Raw genomic sequence first — 25,494 nt, 5'->3', positions numbered from 1 at the left:
CTGTATTTAATTTATATAACCGTTGTTTCGTTCTAATCAAAGTCATTGAACTGTTTGATTAAGACGATACATTATATTGTTTAATTGTTTAAATAACCTTCTTCAAATTCATGTATATGTTGTTTATTTGTTTTTAAAAGGAATAACGGATGAAGCAGAAATGCATTGACATGCCAGTATCTTAATATGTCATCAAAACTAAAAACAAAAATAATGACAAAGCTCTTCTGTGAATTTAGAACTCCCATAAATTCGAAGTATTTTAAAATCTTTTGTATAATAATATTGTCTTCTTGGAAATGTACCCTCACAGTTTGACAGAAACATGTCGTAATTATATGGCCTTTTTGGATGACAAATTTATTTAAATGGAAAATAAGACTTGAAATTATCCAACTAAACAATAAAACCATTGATAACCCAATCGGAACCATAGAAGGTCTCAGCACATATAAATAAATTCTAAATTATTTTTGCGCATAAACATAACTGAGATTGACATGAAATAACTGTTAGATGGTATGTATATCTAGATCATGTTTGTTAACTGAGTTGCACAGTTGCCTCAATATGTGTAATTACACGTTGCTTCTGTTTATTCAAAATATTAATTATACATTAGCTTTTTCTCATTGAGGATACAATATAGAAGAAGAAAAACTTACTTTTCAAATGTATCTGTTAATTTAGGATGTCAAGTGATTAATTATATTCATAAGGTCAAACACGTTATATAATTTGGTCCCACAAACATTTGCAATGACAAATCAATTATAACGAAGTTGAAGAGCATAAGTAACCGAATTTGACACATTACTGTATATTTCTTATGGGTAAGGTCAAAACGCGTCTATTCATTTTTAGCCTCCAGGATTATAAATAATATTTAGTGTGCCATTTTATTGCACCAAATGCACATTTCGACAAATCAATGTCTACTAAGTATTAAGTTATGCTGAATGCAAACGATTTAAGAAGGACGCGTTTCGATACTATAATGCTATAAATAAGTAGGGATGTATAAGGTTATCTGTCAATATATGATGGACAATAATTTTTCTGTTAAATTCAAGAAAAAAAACCAGCAACTGAAATAAAACAATATCCGCAAATACGCATTCCGCTTTAACGAAGTATTGGCTACTGGGAAAATAACATTGACGGTAACAAGCAATCCACCAGTAGAGGTATCGACAAAGTAGTAGTTATACATTAAAAGTAAAAAAAAAGTTTTACACAACGTAAAAGTGAATATATGAAGTAAAACAAAAATATAAAAACATGTTATTGATAAATTTTACTTCTTAAGCTTTTGATATGAAATTTTAGGAAAAAATCAATTCAACAATGACACTATTAAATGTAGTCATCTGGCTATCACTACTTGTATATCATCCTGCGAATGGATTTCCGACAGATGCTTTAACTGGCAGTGCATATGACACTAAACATCATGCAGAAATAACAGAATCTGCCATTAGGATGGCTGTTGGTAGATTTATAACGGAAAATAATCTTACTGTAATAGATGATGATATCGATGTAACCAACATAGTCAAGAATTTCTTTGGGGATGGTTAGTATAAATGATTTTGATATAATATACCAATGTACAACATATGTTAATTTAAACAAGAAGATGTGGTAAAATGGTTAATTAGACAACTCTTTCAATAATTTAAACGAGTAAAACTAACGGCATCCCCTAGATTGATTAATGGCTTGGTATGTAGTTGCTTGAAGCATTGTCTTTCATAACATTGAAAGTATTTTCAATTTAACGTTGCGTCGTTTGTTTTCTCTTATTTTTGAGTGTAAATTGACATTGCGATAAGACGTGTCACGGTACTTGTCTATCCCAAATTCATGTATTTGGTTTTGATGTTTTATTTGTTATTCTCGTGGGATTTTGTCTGATGCTTGGTCCGTTTCTGTGTGTGTTAGTTTAATTGTAGTGTTGTGTCGTTGTTCTCCTCTTATATTTATGCGTTTCCCTCAGTTTTAGTTTGTTACCCAAATTTTGTTTTTTGTCCATGGATTTATGAGTTCGAACAGCGGTATACTACTGTTGCCTTTATTTACATATTATGTCTGTTTGTTTTGTTCACGCATCGTTGTTAACATAATGAAATTTAATGCGACTGTCATACAAGTCAGAGGTTTAGTTAGTTATCCGGTTCAATCCACCAATTTTAACATAAAAAAATACCTGTAACAAGTCAAGAATATGATAATTGTTATACATTCGTTTTGATGTGTTTGAAATTTTGATTTTGCCATTTGATATGGAATTTCCGTTTTGTATTTTCTTGAGTTTAGTATTTTTGTGATTTTACTTTTCACTTTATATTTTAAATCAAAATGATGTTTAAAATGTAATATTAGGTGTTTACATTGACATTTGCAACACATCTCAGGTATCTTTTAGTTTTCATTTAAAGAAGCTACTTCAAATACTCGTGGATATTTTAATAATTTAAATTTCAAACAAAGACTAGGTTTATCATTTAAGGTCAATACACTGTTAAGGTTCATGCACTTGAACAGACAGTATGGTTATACGAATGTTATTGTTTATGTCTTTAAACTTAACTCAGATCGCATTACATTAATTTTATATTTGTATGGTGAAGGTATTTCATTGCTTATACAAAAACTTATAAGTAAATAATTATAACTAACATAAGATAATATGATAACATTTCAGCAATATATATATATATATATATATCAGATTTTTCTGATAGCCGATGATAATTTGAAACTATATGATAATCCTGTAATCCAGCATAATGAAAAATATATATCATCAGTTTTTATCGCAGCTTTTTAACTCCATACTTTATGTACCCGAAGAACGAATGATCCTCTTAAGATAAAGTCAAAACGCTAAATATATACATAATATGAAAAATCTTAAATATAATACGTACCTTTTAAATTGAATGCTTACAATGAGCTGAAGCAGAGATCACTATTAATGAGAGATAGCTATTATAGAGAGCCGTGGTGTAGTGGTTAGTGCATCGGACTACTAACAAAGGTTTCTTGTTCGATTCCCGCACCTGGATGAAAATTTCAGGGACTGAATTTTCGGCTCTCCCTTGACACCATTTGCGAGTATGGTCTTGAGGAAACGACGATAGTCCGTCGGAAGGGGACGATACATGGTTGACCCGTGTTAAGAGAGAGCAATATATCTTGCACGTAAAAGCACCTTTGTAGATTTCGAAAAAGAGTAGGCTAATGCCGCTACAAGGCAGCACTCGCAAAGTGGAAAGGGATTAATATAACTTGCAAAAACTTGTTTCCCAATCCACTATAAATAAATATGTTTAAACTAACTATTAATGAGACAGTATCACAATAAAAAACACGCAAAATACAATCAATGGTCACGCTCATCAAACATCTGACAAACTAAATTCTCTTTCAAATCATTGGGCAAAATTTGGGGTGCTTTGCTAATTTGCATATCGGTCATACAACCTTATCATGAAGATTTTTATTATAACATGTACAATAGGATGATATATGTTCCTAAAATATAAATGCAAATAATTTTTCTATATATAGGTGAATTGTACATGTTTTGTGAGCCCTTTATCTTTTACCTTTTAAACACAAAATTGCGTATATAAATCAAACACACTTCCATAAATGATTTTACCAAAACATTTCAGATTCAGACGGATATGAAAAATTCGTTGAAAAGCAGATCGAAATAGTAGAACATGTCCAAAACCAGGAATTGTCAAAGCAAGCTCATGTACACTGCAATTCAGAACAAATTGAGTTTGGTAAGATAATATATAATGAACATGATTATATGAATAAAAAATGTATAGATTACCTCTATAACTACATGTATATATGTTAATAAGTATTAAAGCATCGATTAATAATACACATTCATCTTCCACGTAAAAGGATATGTCTTTTGAACAAAGAAATGTAATACTTATTGATATCCCCCAAAAGTATTATTGATCTATTTGTTCAACCAATCTTCTAATTATTGAAGAATCTGGTATACCTTTAATCGTCCATTTGCTTTTCGATTTTTTGGTTAATATCTGCATATTTTAGATCTTTAAATTAACTTTCTTTGTTAAGTTTTTAGATATATAAAGGTAACTTACCAATCTTTGAATTTGCAATCATCTTTTAGCTCATAACCATGTTATAAAACTAAGAGGACAAATTGAGGAACTTGCACAAAGTACAGAGCCAGATCTTTATTTGATACGAGAAATGATTGGAAAATGTATTTACACAATACAAGCTTTTTATAGCGGGACTAACTGGGTTGAAATGAATGGGGACAGTGTTTACAAAGATTTTGGTAAGATATAGACATGCTAGATAGTAAATAGTTTAAAAGGACACTAGCTACGATATATGAAAAATAAAAAAAATAATATGATTTTGTTTGGTTCAATCATTAATATAAGTAAAATGATGAAATACTAATTCGTTTTCGACCACCAATTGTGTTCAATTTTCTCAAAACAAGCAGAGAAACATTGCTGATGAATTATTCGTTTTTTATTTAACCTATAACCTGAAATTAAACAAACCTTGAAAAATCCAATTGTACGGGGTCGCTATTTATTTATTTATATCTATGTTTATGTTTATATCGGGCAATCCTCAGTCTCCGTTGGTCATCTGGAAACTTTACTAGATTGCGTCTAGACTAAAATACACACGGAATTCTTATATATATAAACAGATTCTTCCATCGGATCACCAGCAGTGATGGTGATACATGGCTGTGTACATTCTGTATACACAACTCGTCTAAACATCAACCCAACAATGTTAGATCTGTAAATTTGCTTTCTCAAATATTTTGTTCTTCCCTCGCCGGGATTCGAACCAATGCTACTGAGATATCGTGACACCAAATCGCCTGCACTGTAGCCGTCCCACTAGAACACACGACCACCTGGGCTTCATAAAAATGAAGCTTTCGGTGGCCGTGTGTTACCTTTCCACGTCAGTTTGAATCTAGCGTCGTACTACAGTACATGATATATAAAGCATGAAGATGTTATTTTTTACAGATCAGCTAAATCTTATAAATATAATTATTTCTGTGACTGTATCTTACATTAATTTGTAGGATCCTTTACTATAGATTATTTATGCTCATTTGCATTCAAACCACATGTCCTTATTGAAGATTAACGTTCATATACACCAATATGTCAACAAATATTTTTCTCTGGTTCTCCGTAGAACCTTTTTTACTTGAAGAATACAACAGAAATATTTTATAAAACTATTCAATAGATAGAATGCCAATACCCAAACACAATAAATAAACGGCGTATCTCAATCATAAACGTACATTTATATAATATCTACCGACGAACACATTGTTGTTTTTGTTGATGATTATTTTCTGTGGAGCAGGTGTACCAAATAAAACATTAATGGCTATTGCTGGTGCGACAGTGGACACTTGCCAAGATTGTGACAATTCTGGGTAGGTAGAGTTATCTTATAAATTCTTTTCAAGTGTTAACATGTGCATGATTTGTACATATTCATTCGTACTTGTACCAAATAATGTTAAAATAATAACTAAAAAGAAAAAGCAGCATATTTAGCATCCCGTCAACTTATCCCCTATTACTGAAAAGATACCATCCACGCCGTGCTACAAGGATTTGAAATACATTCTATTTTGGTTTAAAACATTTTGTCAATGTAGTCCAAATTTCCTTTCAGTGCAAAATCATCATCATATTTTGTATTCAACGTATTTAAAAGAAAGTACAAAATGAAACAAGCTACTAGTATATATATATTCAAACACTGTAATAAGCGTGGTACCCTATTACACCACTTGATAAGGTAACTTTTAAAATCTAAATTGCAAGGCTTCGGGAAAATTTGACGTTATAACTAATTTTCGACCAATCATTTTCCGAGAACAAATATTCCACTAGAGAAAAGAAATAGTTTTCTCTCTCACGCCGATCAAGAAATGAGAAAAGAGCACAAAAATTATGAAAAACGGAAAATAACATTCACTTAGTTAATTCTAAAATTATGAATAGTGTGTTTTCAAGTATTATAGTACGGGATGTCATTAATATTGTATTTAAACGTCAACGACACAGAAAAGTTGAAATGATTTGTCAATCAAATAACGGAATCGTATGCTACTTAGGTATTCTTTAATCATTGGGAAATAATGGATATGATGAATGAATTCATGATAAAAAAATCGAAAACGGATCTAAACAGATTAAAAGCAAATCAACTATACCTTCATAACTTAAGAATACATGTTGGTTTTCTTTAGCGAAGAGGTGAATTCCTGTGAAAATAATTTATTGGTGCATGATATGTTAACTAGTGGATACAAGACAGGGCAGGATGTTCAACCTCCATATAGTATGTATATACAAAACAGTAATAGCGTACTTAGTGTATTTTAGTTGTAGGGATATACAAGTAATCGGCCACGTCCACTCTGTGTTTCTGTTATATGTATTTCTATTTGTATCCATCTGATTAGTCATTTTGGGGCCTTTTATAGCTGACTACGCAGTATGGGATTAGCTCATTGTTGTAGATCATGCAATGACCTATATGTATTAATTTATGTGTCATTTGGTCTCTTGTTGAGAGTTGTCTCGTTGACAATCATTTCAATTCTTCTTATTTATATAAACGTTCGTTACAAATTTGCGTGAACGAGTTTATTTTATAACCATCATTACTTCCTACAATGTACATGATGTAGTGCATCGTAATATTTAAATAATATTCATGTAGACTATCTGTTGGTTGTTTTAAATGTTGTTAGATTGTTTGTTTGTTTGTTGTTTTTTTTTTTATCTCTGTCTATCGAACAGACCTTATTATATAATTGCTCCATTAAAACTCTTACCCTGCTGAAGGCACATACTTTTTTTTCAAATGGAACAATGATATTGTCTTAATGGTTAGATAATTTATTTATAAGTTTTGAAAATGAACTACTGTGGATTTATTTTCGTGAGAACCAAGTATAATAATTATGCAGGAAATAATTGTCTTTTCGTGGATATTTGATTTCGTGGTTTTGCCAAAGTATCCCATGAATAAAAGTAAATTAATGTTGTTTTCGTTCAAATTGAAAACCTTTGTAGAAACTAGTGGTGATATCGGAAAAGGAAAATGTGGATTTGGAGGAAGCGATGACACAGACAATGGTTATCGAACTGCAAATGGCGGAATAAACAAAGATAGATTAGACCCCAAGTACTCACCCCACCATCACCTTCACTATAGCGCATATAATGCTGCAAAAAAGGCAACAGAGCTATTCCTAGTAGATCAAGGTATGTTTTATGAAAAGTTGAAATTAATAAAAATAAGTCAGTACCATAAGGTGCATAAGTACGATGTTTAAAAACTATTTTTCAATTCCTGGTGGGTATATAGTCGGATAGCATATCATACATGCCATATAGATAAACAAAACAATACTTTTTTTGGCAGATATTGGTATCATAAACGAACTACAGGTGGACAAATTTATACAGATATTTGGCTTGGTGAAAAGATACCAGACGTCATTTGGCTTTGTGATAGATGACACAGGCTCTATGGGACCTATTATTGCACAAGTTCGAAAGGCATGCATCGATATTGTCACCAATGTTTTAGGCACAGCTAACGCGCCATCCAATTACATCTTAGTAACCTTTAACGACCCAGGTGGGTGACTTAACATTTATTTTAAGTAGATAAATTTTACTTGAAACATATTAAAACCGTAATACCAATGCAAAATAGCTTATGTCTCATCGATTGAAATCGAGGAGTCACAATCTTATTGAGTTATAACTGAAAATACTCAAAGCGACTCATTTGTCTGGTGTGTTTATGAATCTGATTTGATAAAGCCCTACAAAGGCTGCAAAAACCGTTCATGGAAACATAGAACTATTGTCTAAGTATAATCTCAATATCGTATAAGATTTTTATACTGTCAAAAACTATTTAAATTTTAAATTATATCACCAAATCGAATTATTGTAATAAACATTTAACTAATTATTCTATGGTTTATCTGTATTATTCATAGAGAAGCATATGCATCGACTAACGACGGAAAATGGAGTTGAAATGATCAGTGCACTTGATAATATAACTGTGAACGGAGGTGGTGACTGTCCAGAGCATGCTATGAACGGACTGATGAAAGGTAAAAGCTGTTAATGATACACAAATGTTTGCGTTGCTATTATTTCGAAATTCTCTTTCGAGAGTGCAGTAAAAGTATTATAAATAATAAACATTATCTATATTACGGCATTGAAATACGTCATGCTTCTTGTCTCTTTTAGAAAATAAATTAATCATCCCGAGTTGTGTAATCTCTTCAAGGAAAATTATACAAAAAGTGGTATCTTAATGTCGTTTTGCAAACGTGTTCAATTTCTGGTTATAAGAAGATGCTCAAATGTATTCTAATGCTTTAAAACTGAGAATGGAAATGAGGAATATGTCAAGGAGCAAACAACCCGACCAAAGAGTAGACAACAACCAATGAGTCTTAAATGCTTTAAAATTTTTTAGGTATTGAATTGTGCAAAGACAAATCTACAATATTTTTCTATACCGATGCCCCAGCTAAAGATGCATCAGAGAACCAAACTGTCATAGATGCTGTAATCGAGAAACAAATTGATCTTCGATTATTTCTGCAGGACTCTCTGTGCATTGGTCGGAGAAAGAGGGATACTAGTGGTAATGCTTAAAATTAGGAGTTTTGTAACCATTCTGTAATAACATTAACGGTACCAATTTTCTTGCACCAGATGCGTATTTCGACAATACATGTCTCTTCAGTGATGCTCGTGGCCAAAATATTTGAAATCCAAAGCTTATATAAAAGATGAAGAGCTATAATCCAAAAAAAATCGTATTCTTTTTGATTAATGATTTATGAATATAAGTGTGTTTTTGAATTTTAATGTTATTTCCAAATAATGGTTTTTATGTTTTTTAGTACAGAATTTTGCGTTTTTTTAAACGTTATACCCCCCTTTTTATACGCCAACTAACCTGAAATGCAACACTAGCACAATACTAAATGCATTTTTGAAACGGAGTAACATTTGTTTGATTTCTCTTTCGTGGAGACTATCAATTCATTTTGATTATTTGTATACATCAAAAACATCACATGTTATAAATGTTAGTGACCTATTATTGTACATATATTTACTGTAAAATCTGTTATAACCGCGAAATCTAAAAAAGATCATTGATACACTGCATAGTCTTCAACTCAATTTGTAAGTACCTTTTGAAAGACCAAACATTTTGATATATATCAGAGAATCGGAGTATTATAATCTGAATTAAAACAATACCTGACATATATTTTTAGAGCACTGTAGAACTTAAAGATATTATGCAAATAAAGTAGGAAAAGCTTGTCGATAATAATGTATCTATATTTGATTATACTTTTGCACCGTTGTAAAATAAATGTAAAAGAGAATAATACACATTTTTAAAAGTTTTGTAAAGCCGGACATCTTTGCAATGACGAACGAAGTTACAACTGATACATATTTTCTTGATGAATAAAATGAATCTGTATACGACTTTAACATGCATGTTTTAATAATATGTACATGCATATCAATAAATTGATTTCACCCAAGGTCGAACAAAGCGTGATGCTGGATCAGATCCATATTCTTTAGTGGCAGAGGGTACAGGTGGAACAGTTTACCGGTTTAATACAGCAGAACTAGGTGAAATCATACGACAAATCAGTGAGGTAAGAACGGTTGATGTTATGAGAAAAATAAATATACTGAGCGTATATCATTCTTTTCTAATAATCATATAACATTTTTTTTCAATTAGGAGTAACATTGAGTAAGGGAATATTATATAAAAAAGAGAAAAAAATATTTTGAATCGTGCAACTTATGTTTTCGAATGAAATCTAAAAAAAAAGGCCGTTGTTTATAAACAAATTTCGTAATTGATTACTCAGAGACGACATAAGGTTACAACTAGAAATATGGAATCGTATTCAATTTGTTTATATTTCTAAATACGTTACAAAAAGACATATAAAACAACAAAACCTGATTCAATTTAGTTAAAGCAATTGGTGGTTATGCTTTATATAGCCCTTAACGCAAATTATATGTAAAAAACCTTTAAGTTAATTATTACAAAGGCGTCGGTACAATCCAACCTGCTATAAAGGTCACTTAGTTTAGAGAAAAACTGTCTTGTCAGGTTAACTTCTTCTTTTCTGGCTGTAGAAATACCTTTGCATTTTAAACTTCTCTTAAATTGCCAGTTTTCTCTGGTCCCCAGAATGACCTTGGTGCCTAATGCAAAACACATTGTTATATCAACTACAATAACTTTCTATTCTCATTGCGATAGTAGGAAAATAGAATTACTGAAGCAAGCACTATCACATATCTTTCATACACTCAAAATTCGTGAGCCAACAATTCTTACCCCCATTCCGTAACCCCCCCCCCCACACACACACACACAAACACATGGTATTCTTAATGGCATTCTATAATAGCTTGATAAACAACGTGGTTTTTAATCCCACTGTTTCCTCATATTCCAACCTTCATTATATCGTTCACGTCATATAAATGTTTATATATCGACGGGTAATCTTGGTTCTTTTGACAAATCATCTGATTTGTAGAAACATAAACATACATATTTTACAAAAAAATCTCTTCTAAAATCATCAACAAATTAACAGTAATCATCGTTAAGTCAAACAAGCATGAAAAATTCGAAATATTACATAGGAAGCAAATAAAATAAATACATACAGTCATATAGTTGAGGGATACTTATTTCGTTAATGACCCCTTTTTTGATATCTCGTTTTATTTAAAACACAATTTACATTTATTTTTATATTTCATGAATCAAGGAAATCTTTCCATCTGCAACAGCTATTGTGGACATGTTTGAGATCTATCCAGATGACGACGATTCTGTGATGTTTCCAGTCGACAATATGTTGAATAATGTTAAAATCACAGTGATTGGTGCTGATGCTGTAGATGATATTGATGTCGAATCTCCATTCGGTAATATTTCATCAATTTTAAATTAACTGACATAATATCTTTTGAATATAAACGTTGCAGTAAGTCCAAAAACACATACCAAACAAATAGAATCGAGACTAGTAATGTTAATGGAAGTTGATAGCTCGTCTTTGTGAATGACTGATCGTTCTTTACTAATTTTAAGTTCGGAGTTTAGAGTCCATGTAAGTTATTAGATTCACATATATTGGTGAACAAAGTTGAGATCAAAAACGAGGCAGATGCAATACCCATATCGCACAGATGGCTATAAAATACCAGAATACACAATAGAAAACAATTCAAACGAAAAAACTAATAAAGGATTGATTTACGTACAAATAAATAAACAAAAACTAAATTGAAGTACAACTGCAAACGATACCCACTGAATTATGCGAAGAGTAGACAGATAGTTAGGAAACAACATGGCTTACTTATTTTAGAATTTTAAAATTAAAAAAAAAACCGAAACTTTGTATCATGAAATCTTTGCATTTGCAGTCAGAACTGAATTTAAAATTGGTTTGAGAAAATAGAAATAAATGCATGATATATTTACAAAAAAAAAAATTGAAAAAGGACCCAACAGCAAGACATGAAGTTTGTTCGAATTGTCCAAAATATGGCAACTTTTTAAAGCTTACATTTCATATAGGAGTTCAATGGACGTTTTCATGTTGTGTCATGAATTTCCAAACTTTTTTGTTTAACGTTTTGATGATTTCAGAATGAACGAAATTGTTACCATGTCACAGTTATCTTAAGTTTCAGTATTTGATCACATGGAATGAAATGGGATTTTAAAACCTATCTCATCGCAATTCTTTTTTTTTGTCTATTTTGGGTCCTATTTTCAACGTTTTATTGGAATTGTTAGAAAAAAATTGTTTAACTGATTTTAATTTTAACATGTGAATATATCAACTATAAGCATTATTCATCGAAATATATATATCAGCTTATAGAAGATTATGTATTTGAACACATCTATACAACGTTTTATTTGCATCCGTATAGTTTCATCAGTATATCTTTTTTTTACAATATTTGTTACAGGATCCATTTTGACAGCTGAGAATACAAGTGTGCTTTTTGAAAGCCCAGATAAAGTTGTTGTCACTGTTTTGGTAAATAAATAAATAAGTTAATTAATTCCTGTATCCTCAGGTAATATTTTGTTGCAATGGTGGTTACTAAATTTTATAATATATGTTAACATTTAATTTTCGTAAAAAACAATTTCATGAGTGTGTGTAATATTTATGGAAATATCGGATATCTAATCTTTAAATATACCAACTGTATTTGATTCATGGTAATAACACTTTCTTCTTTTTCTCATATTGTTTATTAGAAAAAAATCAAAACGTTTCCATCAAAAATGATTTACGAGTTTTGAAAATGTGTAGTAGATTTTGTGTTTATGAACGAACAACGAATTAAAATGTTGAATTAAGTATAAATTTTCCATAAGTTTGTGTACAAACTCCAGCAATAATACGACTAATGTAAAAGACAAAAATCATTTTCCTTTGAATACTGATATGTTTCAGAATCCAACGGATGGCGTTTACAAGGTGATTAGAACTGGAAACAATAATTGGAATGTTACCATTACAGCCCAAACGTCAGTAGATTTTCACTATGCAATTACGGAGGAGTCAGATGATGGAAGCTTATATAAAGTATTAGGAAATCCAATTATAGGTATGGCAAGATAAGTATGATAATGCTGTGTTAATGTAGCATTAAAATAACATCATTGAGTTTACGGTCAACACCAGATCATTGTCATACGTAAAATGTGTATTTCTAACGAGTTTCTGTCATCCTATATGTTAAAATGCATGTGTACAACGGGATATTAAACTCAATATATTATTCGTCAAACAACAATACAAACTTTTCAACATGAATTAAATAATGGATGGTGAAACTCACAGTCCAACAAAACAGGTACTGATACATTCGATAATGGAGATTTGTCAATGCGCTGTACCTTTTTTTACGAACACATGACTAAACCATAGTTTTTGAACACCATTGTCACACAAACAATCTTACAAAATAATAATCGATTAAAACATTGAAATGTTCCAAACGATTAATTTATTTGAATTGAGTATATGTCATCATTTAATAAACTAGAATCGATATATTTTCAAACAAAACTAATACACATTTAGATGAAATCACTGTCGGATGACAAAATGCTTCCTTTTGAAATTTACACTAAAAAAAAAACCAATATTTTTGTTTATCAAATTATTTACAATTATGCATGAAGACATCAATAACGCTTTTTGCAGGCGAAAGATACACATTATTGTTCACTGTATACAACCTACCTGTTGGAATGAACGTATCAGCTTTGCGTTTGAAAACAAGTAATTCAACAACAAACAACCTCAATTTAGTACAGATAGCTGGGGACTTTGACTCGACATATTTCGTGTCAACAACTTTGACATCAGACGTAAGTACTTAGTAATATATAAATTGAAATTTGTAGTCTATTTCACATACCTTGGGTTAATCATACAACATCATCCATTTTTTTTATATTCAAAATGGAATGGTATTATTGTTGACAACCTATTTTTTTTTACAGAAATATGAAGTCAGTATTTATGGAACAGATAGCAGTGGACACACCTGGATGAGGACATCTCCTTATTACATATATCCAGCGACTATAAGACTCACTTCTAATTCCATTACAGGTTCGTTTACCATGTATTGAAAGTAAAACCACAAAAATATCAAAATCCGGGTAATATTCAAAACGAAAGTCTCTAAACAAATGGTAACATCAAAAGCGCAAACACATCAAACGAGTGGAAAACATCTGTCATATTCCTGACTTGGTACAGCATCTATACCATTCTTAACTTACGCTGAATAGTGTATGTACATTCATGTAAGCATTTTTATAATTATTTTAAGCGAAGTGAACGAGCGAAACACATAGCTAGCAATCGTGCCAATTGTCTTATATCATTACGCAGAAAACCAGACACTCTGTTTGATATTCTATGTTCATTCACTATCTATAAAAAAGTAATTACAAATATTGACTGGTTTTGTATTATTCACTCTTTTCAGATCTATATAAGAACACTGTTGGTAACGTATCCTACACTGTAGAAAATAAAGGATCAGAGAACGAAACATTTGTTATTGATGTAACAGATAACAGAGGTTTACTGACCGGCCAGACAAGTTTTACGCAGTTGATTAGTAGCAATGGTTCTACCGAAATAATATTTCAAATAACTGGTTCAAGTCTTTATACTACAGTGTAAGATTTATTGTAGAGTATAATTTAATTACTGGAGAGTTAATATAACATAGTGTTAACGTTTTTTAAAAATTTTCTCAAACATTTTTGCATAATCTTTCTGATTTTTTGGTTCATCATGAAGGTTATTTGCAGATAATTATATACTTACTATACATTATCGGTAATGTTGATTGATTCTATACATGTACCAATCGATTAAAACATAAAATATAAGTTATGACAGTTTTGCACATTAATTATTCCATCAGTTTGTAAGGTTGCATAATATTTTTATTTGGACAAATATGCACATGTACATGTATCAATTGCTCTTATAGAGTAACTGTTATGTGTATAAATGTTAGGATATGATATTATAGAAGAGCAGGAAAGAGTGCTTTACTATACATCTAATATAAACAAATAGTTTTACACAGTATATAGATGAACAGAAAGAGGTGGAAGGGCAAACACAATAAAAATCAATATTTTTAACAAAGCAACGTGTTCATATCAATAATAGTTTTGTTCCTCTAACCATAACTGCATGTAATAATGATTTCCGTTTGTTTTTTTTATTGTCAGGACGTACAATATTACAGTTCGAAAACAGGGAGCAGTTAATGCAGTTGTGTACGACAGTCAAACAATATATGTACGTATTATATTTCTTATTTGAAACTAATGTTAAAGTTATTTGGAAGCAAATTTGATCACACGTGTGTTGTCTTGTGTGTAATGTACAGTTTATTATTGGTTATGCACATACACTGCTATTGTCATTACAAATAGGAAAACAAATACATATTATGTGAGAGTTTCAAGTAGCCGTGGGAAGAAACAAATTATTTCAAGTTGCTGAATATATTAACCATGTTAACATTATCTTGGACGTCATGCTGAATTTACCATCTTGTTGTTCAAGTCAAAATATAAACGTGTATTCTTACTTCTTATTGGACGAATCATCCGGATTCAACTGAATTTCAATCCGCGTTTTACAAGTTTGTTCGTCCCTCTGGATCCTGCTATACATGCTTGAATCGACTTCAAAGGCATGGTCACTAGTTAAGGAATTATGGAAATAATCATATCAAAACGTCTATTACTTATACTATCATTATAGAATATTTGATAGATTGCATTAAATATTTTTGTTATAAAAACTGAGAAAATGAGATAATGTAACGATGGAGTAATTATTATAAGACACACGTGACTTCAGTGATTATTCAAGACTTTGAATCTCTAGTTGTTGCTTGATTGATTAGTATTTAAGGTCACTTCCAGCACTTTAGTGCTATTTAGTTTTCTTCACTTTTTGTTGGTGGTGGAACCCAGAGTTCCATTGAACCTTGATTTGAGTCAACCGTATCTCCGGCGTTCGGGATTCGATCTCACAACCTCTGTGTTGACTGGCAAGTAATACGGTAAATCGAAAACTTAGACCTCCCGAACACGAAGGCTCCTTGTGTTGTAAATCTTTGCATTAACTATTCTCATTATTCTGGGGGAAAAAACATTTCGGTAATGATACAATTTTTGGGCACGTTATTGTTATGTTTAGTATGTTCTACTCCTTTGATAGGTTCGTGTTTATTTCAAAGATACTGTAGTTAATTTGTCGTCGTATTACATCACTGGTAATTAACTAAATAAACGATAGAGACTAATAAAAAAAATAGTTTAATTTTGCCGTTAAAAGAATTTGAAAATGAAAGGTATCTTCTTCTTTCATTAAAAAAATCACTTCGTTGTTACATCCTATGCTTTACGCAAACAAATATACAACAATAGATTAAAATTGAGCCCCGTTGGATAAAAACGGACCTTATATCAGTGCAAATGTACATGTACATGTATAAGAATTTGGTTAATGTTGGAGCTTGTTTAAAAAAAAATAAAAACTCAATTGTGAACAGTTACAGCATTTCCATTGAGATGTTTTCAACCTGAAAAAAATTGACAGATGTATGGATACTCATTTGCATAAGGTTAATTACTATCCAACGTAGCTCAATTATTTTGCTCTGTAGTTCAATGTGTAATAGTCAAGGATTTGTTTTTATCTCTCTAGATAAGTCCAGATATTGCACCTACCTGTACAGTTGAAAAATTAGTTGGAAATTGTGATAACGTGAATACCATGTCATGTTCAGGAGTGACATGGAATGGACAGGCCACGATAACATATACAACTGAACTGTCGTCGATTTCTGGGTCAACGGGATGGACATTTGAAATTAGCAGTGAACATCCATCGCCAATAAATATCAGTGCAAGGTAATGCACATTTACAACATTAAGATTACCCGCTTTTCTGTACATTCATATTGTAAAATATTAACACTAATTTACAAAGTAAAATCACAAAAATACTGAACTCAGAGGAAAATCTAATCGGAAAGTCCATAATAACATGGCAAATCAAATGACAAAACACATCAAAAACGAATGGACAAGAACTGTCATATTCCTGACTTGGTACAGGCATTTTCAAATGTAGAAAATGGTGAATTAAACCTGGTTTTATAGCTCTAAACCTCTCACTTTGATAACAGTCTCATCAAATTCCGTTATATTTACAAGTATGCGTGAACTAAACAGATATAATAAATAAAATAGTCCAAATATGTTAAAAGCATTTATATAATTTTTTTTAGCGAAGTGAACGAGCGCAACACCTAGCTAGCAATCGTGTCGAGCGTCTTATATCATTACGCAGAACACCAGAAACTCTGTTTGATATTTTATGTGCATTCACTATCTATTCATATCAATTTTTATGTTTATCTCTGATTTTATTACTGACTGTCGTCCTTGGAAGTACATGCATCCTGAAATGTGTATTGCATTTGTTTTACGATTTGAATATACGTTTAAGTATGTTAGAAATCAATTATGAAAATCGTTGAACAGGTATTTGACATCTTATGCCCTAGCTTTTAACCCTTTTTTCTACTTTTTGATTTTTTCTGTTATATGCATACCAAACCGATTAGTCTCTCTTATACTGTATTCAATATATCTACACATATATGTAATCTCTTCATCAAACTGACCATTTGATTACAAGGCACACATTTACTTTTGTCGATATTTTTAATTCAAATTCAAGAGATGAAGTCAATCTTTACAGCTGTATTAAATTCCTAAAGATATGCTCATTTCATTATGAAATTCTATGTTTTTAATATTTCTTTCAGTGGTGATTGCTGCACACCATCAGCATATCTAACAGTGACTGACACAAATAGTAACTTTGCCAGGTGTCATTTCTATCTCGGTAATGTACTTCCTGTAGAGATCTCCACGAAACGATTGCTGACAACAACGGTAAGGAAACGTGTTCTGTAATACACAATTTTATCTGTATTATATACTCTGCCGTTTATCTTAAGATGACACTAAGTAATCCTGCAACAAACGAAATTAGATACATATCTGACATATAAATCGACAAGGTATATTAATTGATTTAGTAAAGCGAAACGAATAAATCAAGAATATAATATTGGTACTTTTAGTCGGAAGAACATTAGTTCAGAAACAAAATAAGTTAAAAATATTGATAGGTCATGTGCTCCTTTTCGAGATGTTTGATTTTTTGGATATGGCGGGAAAAGGCTGACTCGGACTTTTACCGCATATTTGCATTGGTATTAATTGGGTCTCAAATCAAAAGAAAAAAATCACGAATCTGCTTTAATTTTGGCAAATGACCTTTTATTAGCTATTAAGTCTTATGTAAAAAGATACATTGGTGTTATAGGGCAACATATTTTACCTTCCGCCTTTTACCGGCAGACAATTTTTCTTGCAGACAATTATATTATTGATAATTGCATAATGATAACATTGTGTGGTCACTTTCATTAAAAGGGGGAACATTATAACGTGATTGTGACCTAAAAACATAAAATTTCATATACGTTTGGATTTGTTTTATCCTCGATACGTTATGCGCAAGTTTAAAAAAAAACATTTTCTAGACAAATTATATTAAGCATTTAAATGTGAATTTTATATGCGACTTATCACTTAGAAAGATTCATCCTACATGTTGTGCTGTCTAATCTGATATGGAAATCGTACGCCCAATATTTGTTCAGGTGTCGTTATGTTTACAAATTAAACCGAACTATTGCAACCGAACTATTGCAATAAATGAAAAACATCTAATAAACACTTCCCAAAATAAAGACTTGAAACATAAAAAATAATAATACCATGTTCCACTAAAATATTGGTTGATTGTTGATTGCCTGATCTCGTTGTAAGAGTAAGTTATATAGAAAACAAAGCAGTATGGTATACGACATGGCATATAAAGGTCACCAATCAGTACCTTTTAAAAACCTTTAAAAATTACAAGGTTGGTTGTAAATGAAAATATCGAAGTTTTTTAACGATCAGCAATAGACTCAAACTATATAAGACAGACTATTCATAACCAAAGAGGTTCCATACTTTTTACAAACGAAAGTAAAAAAATACCAAAGGTACAAAAAAAACTTAAAGTCGAAAATGATTGACAAGTAAAAAAAAATTTACTTACAACAGTATACCACACACAACTTATAACACTAAAAACTCTGCAACACGAGTCCTATCAAAAATCCGGGTTGACCCACAGATGTTCATGAAGGATACCGCTTTACATTTGACATTTGCCGTGTTGCTCTTGAAGTTCCTTACTCCGTGAAACGTTTTATTCGGTTTGTATTATTCAAATAAACTGTTAAGGATTGTGGTTACAACAATTGGAAACTACCCGTCGACATATCTGAAGCAGATATTCCATAACAGTTAACCAACTCATTTATTTGTTCGACATGTATGACTCAACCTTACCATTTGGAACTTTTGGTTTAAAAGCTTCCTTCTGAGAACGCACTCCTTTTAAGACTCGTTACATAAATGCAAGCCCTTATTAATTCACAATGATAAATACATTGAAACTAATGGGATTTCGCATTAGTTTTATTGCATTTATCATTTTGATTGCTAATCTGTGGGGTAGGCTTTTGATTTAAACAAAAACGTGAAAACTTTCAATGAAATATGCAAGTCTCATTGTTGATATTTTATTGTGCTTACAGTACATCCTTTAAACATTATACTTACATCCTAGATACTTTTTCTTTTAGGAACAGATTGCTATAGGAGTTATTGGTGGAATTATTGGCGCTTGTTTATTTGCATCGTTGGTATCTGGAATAATAATATATCGAAAAGCTATCAAACCAAAACTGGGAGCCAGTAAAATCAACACTCTCAAATCAAACAGTAATCCACATCAAGAGAAATGTGATTCAAAGGAACAATTTGACAATGTTTCTGTTAATTTGAATTAAATTTCACAAACATTTATTCATTTCCTACAAGACTACGTTTAACATACTTACCTAACAGAAATAGACACACAGTGACATCGTTGTGTTTTGTTTTACCAATTCAACTTGCCTTAAACATGTTCGTAATCACTAAAAAATGTATTAATCATTTGCATTTAAAAAAAGTAAACCTTTGATGTTTGCAAGTGTTTTTTCAGAATCCGTCAACTAATTGTGTATATAATACTTGAGACTATAAAATGAGTGCGGGATTTTTATCAAATTAATTTAAACAATTTTTTACCATTGATTTTTACAGAGTAGGCGACACTTTCGAAAAAGGTTTAAATATATTACCCTTCAACTGTCAGTCATTATCGTCTTTATTCTCATTTTAAAGAGAGTAAAAAGATCACCGTATTTTGTTTTAAGATTTAATACACGATTATAGCTTCTAAATTGGATTGAATCTATACCAAAAGGTCATAAATTTAGCAACAATAAATTTTGTAAACCAACATTTGACAAATAAGAATTAATTAGATTGTTAAAAAACAGTTAAAAGACTATTCTTTTTTTATCAGTGTGTATTCTGCCCCTAAAGAGTTATCTTTAGATTAGTATTACGCTTAAAATTTAGCAAAAGACATATGACATGTTTATTATGTCTTTATTTTCTTCTTCAGATTCCTCCTTTGTTAGACAACATGTTACTAGTTCAGCAATGTTTCTATCTCAAAAACTTTATCCTTTGCCGACTGATTATCTGCCAAATTGAAATACAATCAACACAGAGTCAGCCCTAATATGTTTTTGAAAAAAGATTGTTTTGTCAAAGGAACATTTCAAAATTTTCTAGTCATCATAATCAAATACCTGAAGCTTCAGTTATCTCTAAATAATTTCCTGATCATTTCTACAAATCTTGAAAAAGTAAAGTTTAGGGTATGTCTTCATACATGAATCTAGCTAATCACGTTTTAAGTTTGGTCCAATGCTTGAGGTTGTATTTTATTATTTCTTACATTGTATTTTAAGAAATTTCAGTGCACCTGGTATTTGATGTCTTATTGAATAGTAATTGAACATGCATTCTTATTCATTTTTGAAACAAAGTTATGATTCCAATTGCAAATATCTTGTCATAAATTTCACATCTCAGATTTTTTATGCTAAAATGAACACAATCTTTTACCAATAATAACAAATATGAGAAGTTTCCAAAGACAATTTTTTTTAGAAGAACCACGAATAAAAAATTACATTGATAATATAGTTAAAATTGTTTATTTTGTTTTTTAACAGGTTAATAAAATTGGGAATGGAAATGGGGAGTGTGCCAAAGAGACAACAACCCGACCATAGAGCAGACAACTGCAGAAGGTCACCAACAGGTCTTCAATGCAGCGAGAAATTCCCGCACCCGGAGGCGTCCTTCAGCTGGCCCCTACACAAATATATATGTAACACTCTTTAACGTGTCCTTCCCCCCAAACATGTCCGATTCCCCCAAACGTGTCTATTTTCCCCAAACGTGTCCGTAATATTCAATATCCCCTAACGTGTCCGATTTCAGAACCCACAAACGTGTCCGATAATTGATATTCGCCAAAACGTGTCCACTATTACACGGCAGAACGTCTCACGTCTTTTAGCGTTAATACTCTCATTTCCAGAATGAATTAACGTTTACGGCTATTCTATGATGGGGAAAATAGATGATAAAGTGGTCATTTATTACCATTAGTTTGTTCAATGCCGGTTATTAATTATTATCATAATTGTAAATTAAATCTGCAACATATGAATTAACTTTTGACTGTATTTGCTTATTGGCCAGTTGCAAGTATTTCATGCTCATTTAGAGCGAACAAAAAATAATTGTAGTGGAGTTGAACTAATCGTTTACTATGTAAGTTATTTTGTACTTAAAAACTCCGATGATACTTTTATATTCATCCTAATATTGCACGGCGGGCTTTCAACAGAATTGACTTCCTTTTTTCAACTCTCAGTCTGGTATTGTAAATGCTCTTCAAATCATTATCTGGTTGTCAGTGTTTTCTTTAATAAATTTTAGGTTTCGAGCATCACTATAAAGCCACACGAACAAGAGACATAACGTCCAGTGTCAAATATTTCATGCATTATTTGAACGATATTATGTTAGCAAAATTACATTTGTCCTTTCGGGGCCTTTTATAGCTGTTATGCGGTATGAGCTTTACTCATTGTTGAAGGCTTTACGGTGACCTATAGTTGTTAATTGCTGTGTTTTGTGGTCGGAGAGTTGTCTCATTGGCAATCACACCGCATTTTATTTTTTATAAGGTAGATAGGTTCTATTCTCATACATGTACCAGGAGTGAGGATTGGACCTAAATGTTTACGATTATTCGGGATTAACACTAGTTGAGATTTGATTTTAAAATTTCAACAGCGAGTATGAACGATTTTTTTATGACTCCAGTTAGAATTACGCAGTGAATAGAAAATTCTCCCTACACGAGGTATCTGATTTAATATATCTACAATTTAACTGAGCATGGCTGCTTACATTTACATCCAAGATAGCTTAACGAACGTCCCCGCTTTTACCCAGGTAATTCTGGCGGTTTAGAAAAAAAGTCATTTTCTATTTCAGTTTAATGAAATAGCAAAATTACGTTAATGAAAAAACAATTAACCAAATAACCTGTGTATTTATGATATTTACACGAATGACATTTCCAGTATAAAATAAAAAATATGGACACATTAAGGGAATTGGACACGTTTGGGTATTTATTAAAAATGGACACGTTTGGGCGTTTATACAAATGATATGCTTTGGCGCTTTTTTACAACTTAGACATGTTTTGCAGTTCAGTAACTTCACGCGGACACGTTTAGGGGAATCGGACACGTTTGGGGGAAGGACACGTTTCTGAGTGTTACATATATACTAGTTCAGTGATAATGAACGCCATACTAAACTCCAAATTGTACACAAGAAACTAAAAGTTAAAATAATACAAGACTAACAAAGGCGAGAGACTCCTGACTTGGGACAGGCCCAAAAAAGCGGCGGGGTTAAACATGTTTGTGAGATCTAAACCCTTCCCCTATACTTCTAGCCAATGCAGAAAAGTAAACGCATAACAATACGCACATTAAAATACAGTTCAAGAGAAGTCCGAAGTCTGATGTCAGAAGATATAACCAAAAAAATAAAATAAAAAAAAAATGACAATAATACATAAATAACATCAGACTACTAGCAGTTAACTGACATGCCAGCTCCAGACTTCAATTAAACATCTTTTAGTATAAACAGTTTTTCTTTGAACCTAGTCATAAAATACCTATATCAGTCATTTAATCATTAAGTTTTAGATTTAACTTAATTGTCGAAACAATGTGATTGATAGGCATTGTGTAGAGTTATTATATTATAGTGTTCTCCATAAAAGATAAAACGTACTGCAGTAGTATTTTTAAATCTGAAGTTTAAGTTTGAACTTAAACTTTATAAATTAAACGTCTTAAATATTTTATGAGTTAAGAAGAAAACACTAACGTGGAATTACTTAAAATCCATATGTTTGTAGTCCTAGCATGTTCGATTGTCAACTAAATGTAAAATCAGGAAAACGAAATAAATAAAATTCGTTATATTAGCTATCAAAGGTACCAAGCTTATAATTTGATACGTCAGACGCGCTTTTCGTCTTCATAAGACTCATCAGGATACACAATATTAAAAAATTATGTATATAAATGTCCTATAAGAAAAACGTAAATATAAACCTATTGTTATTAATGTCATAAATGTTGACAGATACTAATTCGTGGTATTGTATCTTTTAAAGACACCAAGGTATTCGATCTTTTGTTTATAGTTATATAGTTATATAGTATGTACAGTCAGATTAGTTATATTCTGCCAAAAGATGACAATAAATGTAGGTTAGCGGTGCAATTGGGGTCACTTAAATTTGTAAATAATTTGTGTGTTCATCTGTCATTAGGGGCTTTTTGAAAGAGGAATTATACAAAACGTAGTGATATTTCTGACCAGTAAGTGTCAATGAACAGAAATCAGCCATTGCTAATATATATTACATTAATAACATGATCTAACAGCAAAAGAGTAAGTATGTCTTTAATTGTTTGGGCTTGATGTATCATATATTTCCTGTCTACAAGGCCTATATACATACGATTTTAACAAAAATAATAAAAAAAATAAATGCTTTGTGGGGAATACAAACAAGAAGATGTGGTATGATTGCCAATGAGAAAACTCTCAAGAGATCAAATGACACAGAAATTAAACAATGAAGGTCAACGTACGGCCTTCATCGGAGCAAAGGCCATACCGCATAGTCAGCTATAAAAGGCCCCAAAAAAAATGACAGTGTAAAACAATTCAAACAAGAAAAGTAACGGTATATTTTATGTACAAATAATGAACGAAAAACAAATATGTAACATATTAACGCACGACAACCACTGACTTACAGGCTCCTGACTTAGGGAAGGTACATACATACAGAACACCTCTCTAAAATATGAAGTGTATTATGCCATTTTCTGCATTGAACTTGATCAGGAACAATTCAAAGCTGACCACTAGTATTTGATCTATACGAACTAAAACAGTTGAAGAGCTTATGACCAAGAAGCAATTTAACTTATAGCTAAATCTATTCAAGGACAACTAAACATGACGTAGAAAAACAAGAGGCTCTCAAGAGCCTGAATCGCTCACCTGAATTTTTTTGGTTTAATCTCTCATCAATGATTATTTTGGCTTTTCAATTTATTTAAATGTTCTTTGAATCGTCCTATTTTCTTCAAAAGCAAAAAAAAATCATTTTCTCCTATGTTCTATTTTAGCCATAGGAGCTATGTTTCTTGACATACAAGGAAATGAAATATAAAATTTATACTAGATACTCTGAAACTCTGAAACTCATTTAGCCTAAGTTTGGCTGAAATTGATACAGCAGTTTCATAAGAGAAGATTTTTTAAAGTAAGTCAACATGATGAACAAATTGTGAAAAAAAGTCTTTAAAGGGCAATAACTCCTAAAGAGGTCAATTGACAATTTTGGTCAAATTGACTTATTTGTAGATCTTACTTTGCTAATCATATTTGCTGTTTACAGTTTATCTTTATCTATAATAATATTCAAGATAATGACCAAAAACTGCAAAATTTCCTTAAAATTACCAATTAAGTGGCAGCAACCCAACAATTGGATGTTTGATTCATCTGAAAATTTCAGGGCTGATAGATATTGACCTAATGAACATTTTTACTCCATGTCAGATTTGCTCTTAGTGCTTTCGTTTTTGAGATATAAGCCAAAAACTGCATTTGACCCCTATGTTCTATTTTAAGTAACGGCGGCCATGTTTTTTGACGGATCAAAAATCAAAGCACACACTTGGTGCAGGATAATCTAAGGAACAACCATGATAAGTTTTAACCAAATCCATTCAGTAGTTTCAGAGGAGAAGATTTTTTAAAGTTAGCAAATATGATGAACAAATTGTGAAAAATTGTCATTAAAGGACAATAACCCCTTAAGGGGTCAATTGACAATTTTGGTCATATTAACTTATTTGTAGATCTTACTTTGCTGATCTTTTTTGCTGTTTACAGTTTATCTTTATCTATAATAATATTCAAGATAATGACCAAAAACTGCAAAATTTCCTTAAAATTACCAATTAAGTGGCAGCAACCCAACAATTGGATGTTTGATTCATCTGA

The 25,494-nt window shown here is 31.3% G+C and overlaps 1 protein-coding gene across 2 annotated transcripts; it reads left to right on the top strand.

Moving 5' to 3' along the window:
* Positions 1-477: 477 nt before the first annotated feature.
* On the top strand, positions 478-20,253 carry LOC139496190 (uncharacterized). 2 transcript variants are annotated; one of them, XM_071284658.1, is made up of 21 exons: positions 478-519; positions 1,330-1,576; positions 3,684-3,800; positions 4,172-4,345; positions 5,422-5,494; positions 6,320-6,411; positions 7,152-7,343; positions 7,504-7,722; positions 8,093-8,212; positions 8,587-8,757; positions 9,684-9,802; positions 10,949-11,108; positions 12,168-12,238; positions 12,665-12,818; positions 13,421-13,587; positions 13,723-13,834; positions 14,217-14,412; positions 14,980-15,049; positions 16,472-16,677; positions 17,601-17,730; positions 19,545-20,253. In XM_071284658.1, the coding sequence occupies exons 1-21, from the start codon at positions 517-519 to the stop codon at positions 19,749-19,751; spliced, it is 3,000 nt and encodes a 999-aa protein (XP_071140759.1). In that variant the 5' UTR covers positions 478-516; the 3' UTR covers positions 19,752-20,253. The 2 variants fall into 2 exon arrangements, with proteins under 2 accessions (XP_071140759.1, XP_071140760.1); XM_071284659.1 differs by lacking the exon at positions 478-519 and having other exon boundaries at positions 1,306-1,576.
* Positions 20,254-25,494: the final 5,241 nt, after the last annotated feature.

Source organism: Mytilus edulis, chromosome 11, assembly GCF_963676685.1.
Source record: "Mytilus edulis chromosome 11, xbMytEdul2.2, whole genome shotgun sequence".
Taxonomy (NCBI): Eukaryota; Metazoa; Mollusca; class Bivalvia; order Mytilida; family Mytilidae; genus Mytilus; species Mytilus edulis.
This window is presented reverse-complemented; position numbering and strand designations above follow the sequence as displayed.

Excerpts from the sequence above, each read along its gene's own strand:
- LOC139496190 (XM_071284658.1), top strand. Across the intron at positions 3,801-4,171 it reads TTCAGAACAAATTGAGTTTG|CTCATAACCATGTTATAAAA; the intron begins GTAAGATAATAT and ends ATCATCTTTTAG. Across the intron at positions 9,803-10,948 it reads TCATACGACAAATCAGTGAG|GAAATCTTTCCATCTGCAAC; the intron begins GTAAGAACGGTT and ends TCATGAATCAAG.